The sequence below is a fragment of the Myxocyprinus asiaticus genome, chromosome 45 (genome assembly GCF_019703515.2).
Source record: "Myxocyprinus asiaticus isolate MX2 ecotype Aquarium Trade chromosome 45, UBuf_Myxa_2, whole genome shotgun sequence".
NCBI classification, from domain to species: Eukaryota; Metazoa; Chordata; class Actinopteri; order Cypriniformes; family Catostomidae; genus Myxocyprinus; species Myxocyprinus asiaticus.
In genome coordinates, this window is record NC_059388.1 from 26,369,130 (window position 1) to 26,380,377 (window position 11,248).

The 11,248-nt window shown below is 39.7% G+C and overlaps 1 protein-coding gene across 1 annotated transcript; it reads right to left on the reverse strand.

The window, feature by feature from the left end:
• Positions 1–940: 940 nt before the first annotated feature.
• LOC127435074 (interferon-related developmental regulator 1-like) lies at positions 941–10,705 on the reverse strand. Its single transcript, XM_051688236.1, has 12 exons — positions 10,484–10,705; positions 7,228–7,332; positions 6,697–6,775; positions 6,424–6,548; positions 6,138–6,295; positions 6,005–6,055; positions 4,033–4,211; positions 3,816–3,924; positions 2,082–2,216; positions 1,858–1,986; positions 1,671–1,766; positions 941–1,382 (listed from the first exon to the last, which is right to left on the reverse strand). The coding sequence occupies exons 1-12, from the start codon at positions 10,512–10,514 to the stop codon at positions 1,296–1,298; spliced, it is 1,284 nt and encodes a 427-aa protein (XP_051544196.1). The 5' UTR covers positions 10,515–10,705; the 3' UTR covers positions 941–1,295.
• Positions 10,706–11,248: the final 543 nt, after the last annotated feature.

The following is an 11,248-nucleotide window of genomic DNA, read 5'->3' on the forward strand; positions in this document are numbered from 1 at the left end:
AGGGACAGTTCACCCCAAAATGAAGATTCTCTCATAATTTACTCACCCTCATGTCATCCCAGATGTGTATGATTTTTTTCTTCTACTAAACAAAGATTTTTAGAATATCTCAGCTCTGTTGGTCATGTTGATCCACCATGCAAGTGAATGGTGGCCAGAACTTTTTGAATGTCCAAAAAGCACATAAAGGAAGCATAAAATAATCCATAGGACTCCGGTGGTTTAATCGTCTTAAGCAATATGAAAGGTGTGGGTGAAAAACAGATCAATATTTAAGTCCTTTTTTACTATAAATTCTCCTCTGTCCAGTAGGTGGCGATATGCACTAAAAATAAAAGAATGTGAAAGTAGAGATTTATAGTAAAAAAAGGACTTAAATATTGATCTGTTTCTCACCCACACCTATTAAATCGCTTCTAAAGATATGGATTACTTTTATGTTGCTTTTTGGACCTTCAAAGTTCTGACCACCATTCACTTGCATTTTATGGACCAACTGAGCAGTGAGTGTGTGACTTCTGCTGAAGTCATGCACAGCTGGTATGAGGGCGAGTATATGAGACAATTGTAATTTTTTTGCGAACTATCCCCAACGGGGTAAGAAAAAAAAAACCATTCTCTGAAAACATGTCTTACGCAGTTTTGTTTCCTAAAATATGTTGGGTATTTTACTGGAAATGACAAGAAACTGATTTTACAATGTAGCAGACTGCTACTCATATCCTACATGCTTTTTCACAAAACATTGGCAACTTGTTATATCAGCTTCAGTGAATTGGTCTCCATGGCAACTGTGAAGATTCCAGGAAGTGCGGTGAAGGTTTTTTGTGTGTGTGTGGTGGTTTAGAATATCTAAGGTTTCTGGTCTAATTAAAATGAATGAGTCATCTGAAACCATGGCTGATACCAAAGAACACAAACCAGCACATTTGAATAGGGGACATCAACATCTAATTTTATTAAATTTTTTAATGTACAGCCTTGTCACTACAGTACAGTCCATCGTGACATTAACATACACAAAAGACTCATAAATATACTATGCAATTCATAACATAAGACCCACAAGTACACAAAGACAAAAAAAAAAAAAAAACAACATGATCTTATATGTTCTAGTAAACCCAATACCACATATAGACATAAATTAGAGTGTTGGTAGAATTAGTGAGTTTCCAGTTGGCAAATATTACATTTTAAATCATGAAAACTCAGACTAGTAACTCGAGAGTTAGGAATGCGAAGAATAAAAAGGTGTGTATGAGCAAGAAAATAAAGTTCATTACAAAAACGTCCTAGAACTCGCCAACGTCAATCCTTTTGTCCCGAAACTTGTTCCTGGCCTTGGTTCTAGCTTTGAACGCAGCTGCATTGTAGAGGTGCTAAAAAGTACAAAAGCAAACATGGTTATGGCACATGCAAAACCCATCGTTATCTTCAAAAAGGAAATTCTATCATACAGTGAAAAAGTACTACATGTGGAAAACAAGTCGGGCAATTTAACATCGTGTCAGCATTCCACAATGCATCACTTTGCATTAATAAGTGAAAGCACTCTCTTGACACTTTCTGCTATGCTTTTTGTGGAGGTCAAAGCGGTGCATAACACTTGGGTTGAAGCCATGACGCGAGTCATGTGAAAGGGCCTTTAGTAAAAAGTCCTCGCTCACCCTCTCCAGTCTGGAACTCTTCATTGCTTTCAGAGCAGCAGAATCAATCAGCATTGGTTGTCCCAGTTCAAACACGTCCCTTATGAACTCGTTTGCCTGCGATCAGAACAATACGCTTGTAATTCACTAAAATTTCTTACAGAATCAACCAACCAACAGATATGTTCTTGACTTCTGAGAGCTTTACCTGTAAGTGGTAGTTCATCCCAGTGCCAACAAACTCTCTGAACGCATCATAAGTCCTCTTCCTCACCCAGCTGTCAATCACCATTCGCTCAGTGCCAAACCGGATGGTCTCGGGTTGAAAATCTCCTTCCTGTTTCCAGACAGATTGAAGCAGTCAAGAACAACATTACCCATGATTCACTTGTGTTGTGTAAACAGTGATAACCAATTCATTTAATGTCTGACCTCTACTGCTTTGAGGACGTCTCTGAAAACAGATCTTTGCTTTCTCTTATCGCTCTTAGCTCTGTGTTTATTGCAGTCAGTGGCCAAAGCGCTCAGCTTTTTACACAATGGCTCCCAGTCGTCATATTCAAACTCCTGCGGAGGTACAGAAAAATTCATCATTACACATAGTGTTTCACAATCTGCATGACTTATTTAATTTTTTTTCTCCCCTTTTCTCCCCAATTTGGAATGCCCATTTCCCAATGCACTTAAGTCCTCGTGGTGGCAGTGACTCGCCTCAGTCTGGGTGGCAGAGGACGAATCTCAGTTGCCTCCGCGTCCGAGACCGTCAATCCGCGCATTTTATCACGTGGCTTGAGCGCGTTACCGCAGAGACGTGGCGTGTGTGGAGGCCCACGCTATTCTCCACGGCATCCACGCGCAACACACCACGCACCCCACCGAGAGCGAGAACACCACATTACAGCGACCACGAGGAGGTTACCCCATGTGACACTACCCTTCCTAGCAACCGGGCCAATTTGGTTGCTTTGGAGACCTGGCTGGAGTCACTCAGCACGCCCTGGATTCAAACTTGTGACTTCAGGGGTGATAGTTGGCGTCAATACTCGCTGAGCTACCCAGGCCCCCAATCTTCATGACTCTTAACTAGTGGCACATTTAACTGGCCAATGATAAAATCTAGAAAGCAAAATGGCCCATACAGACAATTTAATGACCATTAAAATGTTAATTGCTAAAATGTTATGAACATTTCAAATTGTACAATATCCATCCCTTCTAAAACAGACACAAGGTGGAAATACCAAAATGTTAATCCTCCAAGTGAGTGGTTAAATCAAGCAATGCCAACAACATTAAATATCCACTGATTTATTGGCCAGGGCAATATATTGGTCTATAACTACTCTTAACTTGATGCGTAGCCTTGGGCCTTAATCACAACACACAAGCAAAACGAGTGTGTAAAACAAATGTATGAATTCTCACATTTAATTCAAATGTAACAATTTATGCAAAAACAGGTTCATGGGCAATTTAGTAGAGTCATTTTTATTTGTATAGCGCTTGTCAGAATACACCGTTTCAAAGCAGCTTTACAAACAAAAAAAAGTCACTGGCTTAACAGTAAAAACTAATTCCATGCTTTCTGACGATGTCACCAAAGGGAAGCATATACAAGAAAAGCAGAGGACCTAATATGGAGCCTTGTGGCACTCCATACTTGATCAAACATTTCCTAGTTTACACTGTCGTAGCAGTCAGATAAATAGGACTTAAGTCATGCTAACGCCTGTCTACAAATTTTGAATGCTAAGATCTAATGGCACTAGAAGAGATGCAGTCACTGTCAGATGATTAAAGCAACTCTGGCAAGCAGTCTCTGTACTATAATGGGCCTAAATCCTGGCTGAAATTCTTCACAATACCATCTCTCTGAGGAAAAAAAAAAAAAAAAGCACAATTGGGAGGACAGTTTTTTCTTCTATTATTAGACATAAATGGGAGATTTGAGATCAACCAATGTTTTTTGATAAACTGTTTGATAACTGCCAGATTGACAGTCTTGGGACATAGAGTCTTCTAAAAGACAGCGAGGAGTTAATAATATTGAGAAGAGGTTGTACAATTACAGGAAACGCCTCTTTCAGTAGCTTAGTGAATTAATTTACACATTTGTTCTGCTTGCATTTCATATGAGGTCCACTGAGTGGAGTAAATGAGACTTACCGGGTCAACATCTCTGATAAGCTCAAACAGAAGGGCAATGGTCTCTCCAGCCGCAATCCTCATGTTAACATCATCATTCTCCAGCAGTTGCTGCAATTTTGCCAGGTGTCTGTAAATGGTAGCATGTGCTTGTTAGAATTAAACTCCATACTCTAATTTAAGAACCATCAAGTCCTAAAAACATTTTTCCAGAGCTGGTAAGCACTCCGGAACGTACTTTTGTGCCATGGCTCTGATGTGGCTGCCGGTGCAGATGGTAAGCAACAGTGCCCAGGACAAGAGAGAATTGGTGTGGAGCTGGGTGGTTTGAGGGCTTACAGAATGTCTGCTTCCATCCTCCCTGATGTATGAATGGGTAAAGAGGCTCTCAAAACACTCCATAGTGGCTGACACATCCTGGAGGTGACGAAAACATAGGTTTGAGTCAGTCATGATATTCTTGGAGGGTTCTACATCAAAGTGTTCAGAGAAAATTACTTTGGATGTTTCTTCATTAGGGTTTGACTATGCCATTTCAGTCAACATGTGCTTGAACTTAGTGTTAGGATGCACCGGCAAATAACGTGAATAGGGGCAGAACGAATAAGATCCAGAGTAATTTGTGCAAAAAAAATAAATAAAATAAAAAAGCTTCTAGAATACAGGGCTGTTAATCAACGAGAAAAAAAAAAAGATTTCTAATTGATTACTAGTAACTAATAACAGTTTTTTGTGATTGAATCTTCTGCCGTTTTCCAGTGGACATTTTTAATAATAGGATCAAATGGGCAGACTCAATTTATCAAACTTTATTGGCAAAATAAACTTGTGTACATTGCTAATGCATTATTAGACATACATTATACATATAGAAAAAAATGTTATGCCAAAAATTGATTTAAGTTTAAAATAAAAAAGTCTCTATCGCGCACACACCGAGTCTCTTGTCACTTTTGATACTGGTTCAGATTACAGCAAGTGTGTGTTTTCGGGTGATGCAAAGATATACTGCAGCTTGCCCGTATCTCTCCCACACCTGGCTCACCACTTGCAGGTGAAGTTTTCATTCTATGTGCAGAAAATCCGCTCCCCGTGTTTATTATGCCCGGGACATGCGTCGCACAAAATGAATAAGCGTGCACTGCTCCACACAATCAGTTTCTGTGCTAGGATGTGCAGCTGAGTCAAGCGTGTACTCCTGGAAAAATATACATGCTAATTTTAGCCTCAGAAAGTGGGGAAAACAGGTAAGTTGTAGTGAAGAATTAGTGAAGTGAGAAAACAAAAACAATACGGATACTGCATTAATATGTTAATGTCCCCAGACACATCACAAAGGTTCCACCCTATTCAAACCAGAGTTCAGAACTCACATGGAGCAGAATAACATGTCAGAATCTAATGTCAAATTGGTAAATGTTTTAATCTTGACAGCTTTAATAAATATGCAATATATACAACTGTTGTTCTATACCACTTATATGTCCAAGAACAATGCACATGTAAACAACTCCATTTCTCCCTTTTCCTAAAACTGCTATACAGAGCCCTTTTAGAGGCTTTGGCTCCATTTTAGAACATACTAGGGATGTAACGATACACATTTCATTTTTATTTGTATAGCACTTTTCACAATACACAATTTTAAAGCAGCTTCATGGAAAATCATGCCTTTGTCTAAAAGCCCCCCATTGAGCAAGACAACATTGACAGTGGCAAGGGAAAACATTTCTATTTAAATTTTGGTTAGTGCAGGGAAAAAAAAAAAAAACTTGAGGAACCTGACCTATGGCTTTTGATAAATGTACATATGCCAGTATTATTTAGTGGTTTAAGCAAAAACCAATCAGCACACATAGTGCAATTATTTCTCAGAATATTTTGGAATACAAGAGATGTAATGCTATAACTGTACAGAGAGAGATGAGTACAGAACAGACAATGAACAACGCTAAAAATACGAGACGTGCTGTTACTTAAATGTATATAAAAAAACAGACAATTACTGTAGATGCTAAACAGATCTGCGTATACATGATATCAGTGCCAGCACAGCGATGGCATCTGTGTGTGCACGTGTGTGTTTGGGTGTGTGCGCACTGGCATGTTCACTCAGTCCAGTCTTTAGGCACAGCGCTACGATGTGACACCTAGATTTAAGAATAAAAGTCTCAAGGACTTTTGCTGCCTGACAGAATTCCACCACTTACCATGATATCATCTTCTGCCACAAGAGTACAGAGGCCTAAACTTGTTGCACACTGGAACACAAGAAAAGATTTCATGGTTTGAGAAATTTCTTAATTTCCAAAGGGGCCGAAGTGTAAGAAAATGAGTGCTTACAGCTTGTCTGGCCTGAATGTTAGCTGCTCCGTCATTGAGAATGGTCTTAAATATAGGTTTAAGGGTCTTAAAAACCTCTTCGCTCTCGATTCCAGAACCCAGCTGGATGCATAGGAGACACGCCAGCGAGGCTGCAGCACATTGTTCCACCCCCTTACCTGGAATACAGCAAACACAAACGGCAACCTCAAAAACAAAGTCATTACTTGCAAGTTATTCTGCCATCTAAAGAAAACAATCTAGTTACAACTTTGAGGAGAAAAAAAAGAAAAGAAAAAAAAAAAACCTTTTTTCAAGCAGCGCTCAATGCCATCTGTGATGGTCATCCTTCTCTCGGAAATAAACTCGTACAGGATTTTGGTTGCCATGGCAGTCTTTAGTCCATCAAGGGCACCTTGCCTGGTCTTGGCACTAAAAAACGGAACATAATTAGTCAGTTCAGACCACTGCAAGAAGAAATTAGGTTTAGCAGGTACAATAAATCCCACATCAAAAGGAAAAATAAAATGTCATTAGTTCATTTGTAAATTCTTTCAGAATAATCTGATCAAACACTAACCTTTTATCCACTGTGCTGTCAATGTATGCCTTCAGTTTATACTGGAAGTCCTCTTCAGCAGTTTCTTCAGTTTCACCAGCTGTCAGCCAGAGAGAAGGGACAACAATCATCATAACGTGCATCCATCTCTTATCTCTGGTATCTCTAGGCATGTGAAAACAGCTTTCCACAAGCCTATGTTTATACATGCTGAACCATTTAAAAGAAATGCAGCATATTCTCATTTGTATTATTCAAGATACATGATTTAGCTCAACTGATTATGGCAATAAGGGATGTGCGTTTTGGTAATTTTGTCTATTCTAATATTCTGATTAATCAGAGTACTGTATTTTACGCATCCTGTGTGTACGCAAAATATATTCCTCTACATATAGTGCTGATGCAAGTTGCTGCCCCCCTCTAACCCACTGAATAGCAAGGTTCCACCCAAAAATGCCACTGTAAAGGATCATAAAATAAACATTTGCATGTAATTGTTACAGGACCTTGATCAGAGTACTCAGGGACTCGTCCCCTGAAAATACACACCTTCCTCTGCCACACTGGTTCTGTCACTGAGGCTGCTGCAGTGACTGAGGGTCTCAATGGATGCATCTTCATCACTGAATGGCTGGACATTTCCCTGATGTCCCGCTGCAACCAGAAAAACAACTTTACTTAAAAGGGGTCATATACGTTTCTAATTTTACCTTGTTTTTTTTACTAGCCTACATTTTCCACCCTTTGTCTGACCCACTGCAGGAAATAAAGCCCGTTTCAGGTACTTTTACTCTTGGAACTACTACTTTTCGTCGTTTTTGCCCACGAGGAACAACTGTTCCTCTTAGCCGTTTAGAAGGACTTTTTAGCTCCTACTTGGGGGTAGGTACTTTTTGGGAGAAGAGGGACTGTGGGAGGTGCTGCAACCTGTGATTGGTCAAACAAGTGTAATGCACAAAGCAATGAGAAATGCCAATAGTTGACAGCCGCAAGGATGCATGATATATCGGCATATATATATATATGTATTATTGGCTGATAACAGGGAAAATCAAACTATTATTAAATAATACCAATAATGGAATTACGGCCAATAATTTGATATGGTTTTACTTGCTTGCGGCTGAGAATCATCTAGTGTGTAAGCACAGTTTTTTTTTCATTAAGAGGGCGCTAAATATAAATTTTAAGGCACAGCAGCAAAAACTTGTCCTTCTTTGGAAAAGGGCCTGTTTAGTTTGTTAGTCCATTGGGTATGATTGCATTCTCACCACAAGCCGAGTTAGTTTGCAATCGGACCGAAACTACCAAGTGTAGGTGGTCTCGGACCAATTCTTTTGGTGTGGATCCGAGTGCGACTGCAGTGCTCACATGCCTAAATGAACCAAACTAAAGGGGCGTTCACAGTACACTTCATGCTCCATTCACTCCCATTCAAATGCATTCAAACGTGGGAGACCGGAAATGCAACCTCATGCGTACTACGGCGCATTTCGAAAGTTCAAGTTTGGTTTAGTCTGACCTGCGAATTTGTGATGAGAGGACACTTGAATATAGATCAATGCCTGACCCTATGGCACAATTCAAAGAATACATATTTCAAAGCTACGTGTTTTGTTGCAGGAAAGAGAGTAGACAATATATTAATGTGTAATAGCCTGTGTGTTTTTCATAGTGGACACGTTTGCTGCAGTCCGAATCATAGTGCAATTGCAGCGTTGGTCTGGTTTCAGACTCTTTCAGATTCTGTCGAACACATGGAGAACACAACACAGGTGGCCATTTTTGTGTTCATTAGTTAGTATAATTAGTATCATTATGCTCACCAGAGTGAACGACATTTGCGCCTTGGTGCATCGCATGCAATAATTCAGCAGATAAGCGTGTCCGGGAGAAGGCGAATTTATTTGATGCTCGCAAACTATGTTTGGGGAGACAGCTGGTTGCGAGCAATGTATCTGTAGCGTGTGGTTTTGCACGGTGCACGTGTGTGTGTTTTACAGAAGCGCTAAAACCATATATGCAATGTATGCGACGCATAGGGGTGTCAATGAAGGCGAAAGGGACTGGCGCCCACGCCAATGAAAGTGTCGCATACATACTCGAAAATGGGAAGTTGCATCCGTTTTTTTTTTTTTTTTTTTGTGCAACTGATGTCGTCACCATGCTTAAATCGGCAAAAACACGTGCACGTTTTTTTACTTCCTGAACAAGTGTGGACCCGAGTACAGGTTGCTTTCTTATGTGAACCGTCCCACAGTTCCATTGCAACTGAACTCAGACCCCCTCTGACTGGTAGTATTGGGTTTGGGAACAGTTTTATCATTACCAACTTTTCATGCGAATCGTTTTGGACTAAAATGTACCAAGTTCAGAAACAACTGCTCCAAACGAACCAGGTGTGATAACGCTCTTAGACTGAGATTGTCTGGGATCTTAAAATAAAAGGGCAGCCAGCTGGGATCGTTTGTAAAGACATGCAGAGCGGCAGGTGTTGCACACAGCCAGAAACCGCACAGGGTTTTGTAAAGTCTTCCATTTTACATACATTTGGTGTTTAGAGATACAATAATATATCTATGATATCTCATACTCCTTAAATAACAGTGACTGGCAGCCTACGTTTCTGAACAATGAATATGGGTAGTTGTAGTTGAAACTATGTTTTTCAGTTTAATTCCAGTAAATGCACTTTTTTTATTTGGGGAGGACATTGAGTTTTTAAAAAGTTATGTTCTCATAGTACATTAAAATTCCTAATTATAAGCCATTTTAAACAGATATCATTTTGTAACAACCCTTGCATGGTAATTAAAACATTTTCCTTCAGTGAACTGTCACATCTGAAGATATGGAGCCACGTGTTACCAGCCCAACTTGTGTAGAAGGTACAAAGTGTCTCGTATGTTTTGACAAGGTCACCGGGCACCGTGACAGCTACATTTGAGCTTATACAAACAAAAGAAACTCTATATGGCATTTCTCAGACAAAAGTAAACGAGTCTAGATTTTGAAGAGCACCACTGTAGATATGGAGAACACAACAGGCGTGGGCTGGTGTGAACGTCTCTGCTTTTCCAATGAAAAGATCAGCCAAGTACATTCAACACAGACTGATTTATACTCAGTCTAGAGCTGCAATATTTAGACTTCATGTTCCTGGTTCCTTCCTCCGTCCTCTAGTTTGTCCCAAAGCAGGCCTGATGTTATATAAGCGTGAATGAGCAGTGTGACAGCATAGTCTGAAATATCTTCTCATATTTACAAAAAACAATGTATAACTTCCTCCTGCGTAACATTTTCCCCTAAAAGGAAATAGATTAATCTATTCTCTTTGTCATTCAATTTTAGTAAACATAACATTAATAAGCACAACACATTTTGATCATTTGATTTTAATATAGTGCCATTATTAATCATATTATTGCACTAGGGAGTACCATCCCTTTTTAAGACACCTTCAAAAGCTTGTATTGTTGTAAAATACGTTTATTCATTTGACAAGCCGTCAATGTATATCAATCCAAAGGAATTAACATTCCCCTAAAACAAATCAAACATTTAGAAACACAAATGTGCATTTTGTATTGTCCATGTATCGCACTGTGCGTTATTCTTTTGTTTGTGTAAAAAGAAAGACACCCCTGGCTGTCAACCAAAACAGGCCGCCAACTCATGGGTGTTGTAGTTTTCTTCCCTACATGTTAATGGCCGAGCGCCGTGTCAAGAACTACAAATCCCATACCAGGCTGCAAAAAAAAATAAAAAAATAACCGGTCATTTCCAGACATTCCAGCCTACTTACCTCTGCCGCTCCTTTTCTTGCCTCGTGGCATCTTGATCGAACGCGTAGTTCCGCTACTAAAATCAACCGATACACGACCAGTTTTTACTATAATGTATTTTAAGTTGAGTGTGTTCCAATGGCACAGTGAAAAGGAAAGTATTAAAAGCGATTCCGGTGTAAGACTTGAAGCGCAAACGAAACATTTTCCCTCTCAAACTAGGGCTGCGTCTGCGCGCGGACGCGAAATGCTTTTATACGGCCGATGGTCACGTGTTTAAAAAGGCGTTACCTCACGTGGAGCCTGGCCAATCGCGTTACAGGCCGCGTAGACGTAACTACACATGACGGGCTTCTGGTGATTTTGTATTGGTTTCGGGCTGTCACGTCCTCGTTTGGGTACATGTGTACAAGTGATAAAGAACATGTATTATCGATTTTTTTTGTCGTTTGTTTAAAGTTTAACTATAAAATGTATAAAGTGCATCATATGATCATAGTCTTATAAAAGTCTTAAAGGAAAAGTCGTAATGTTTTATATTTCAATTAAGACTCATTTAATCATCACGTGCAACCCAAGTCGCAAGATTGTGCTCCTTCGTTGCACGTGGTGGACTCAATGCAGTGTCAACATTTTGACCAGCTGACTGACAAAATATGAAATATTCATATGTTCAACAGGACTATAATATAGGCTGATATGTGCTGTGAAATGTTCTTTCTAATCAGATCACTTTGTCACTACATCATGAACACAAGTGCAATGATGAGTGAAAAACGTGTACA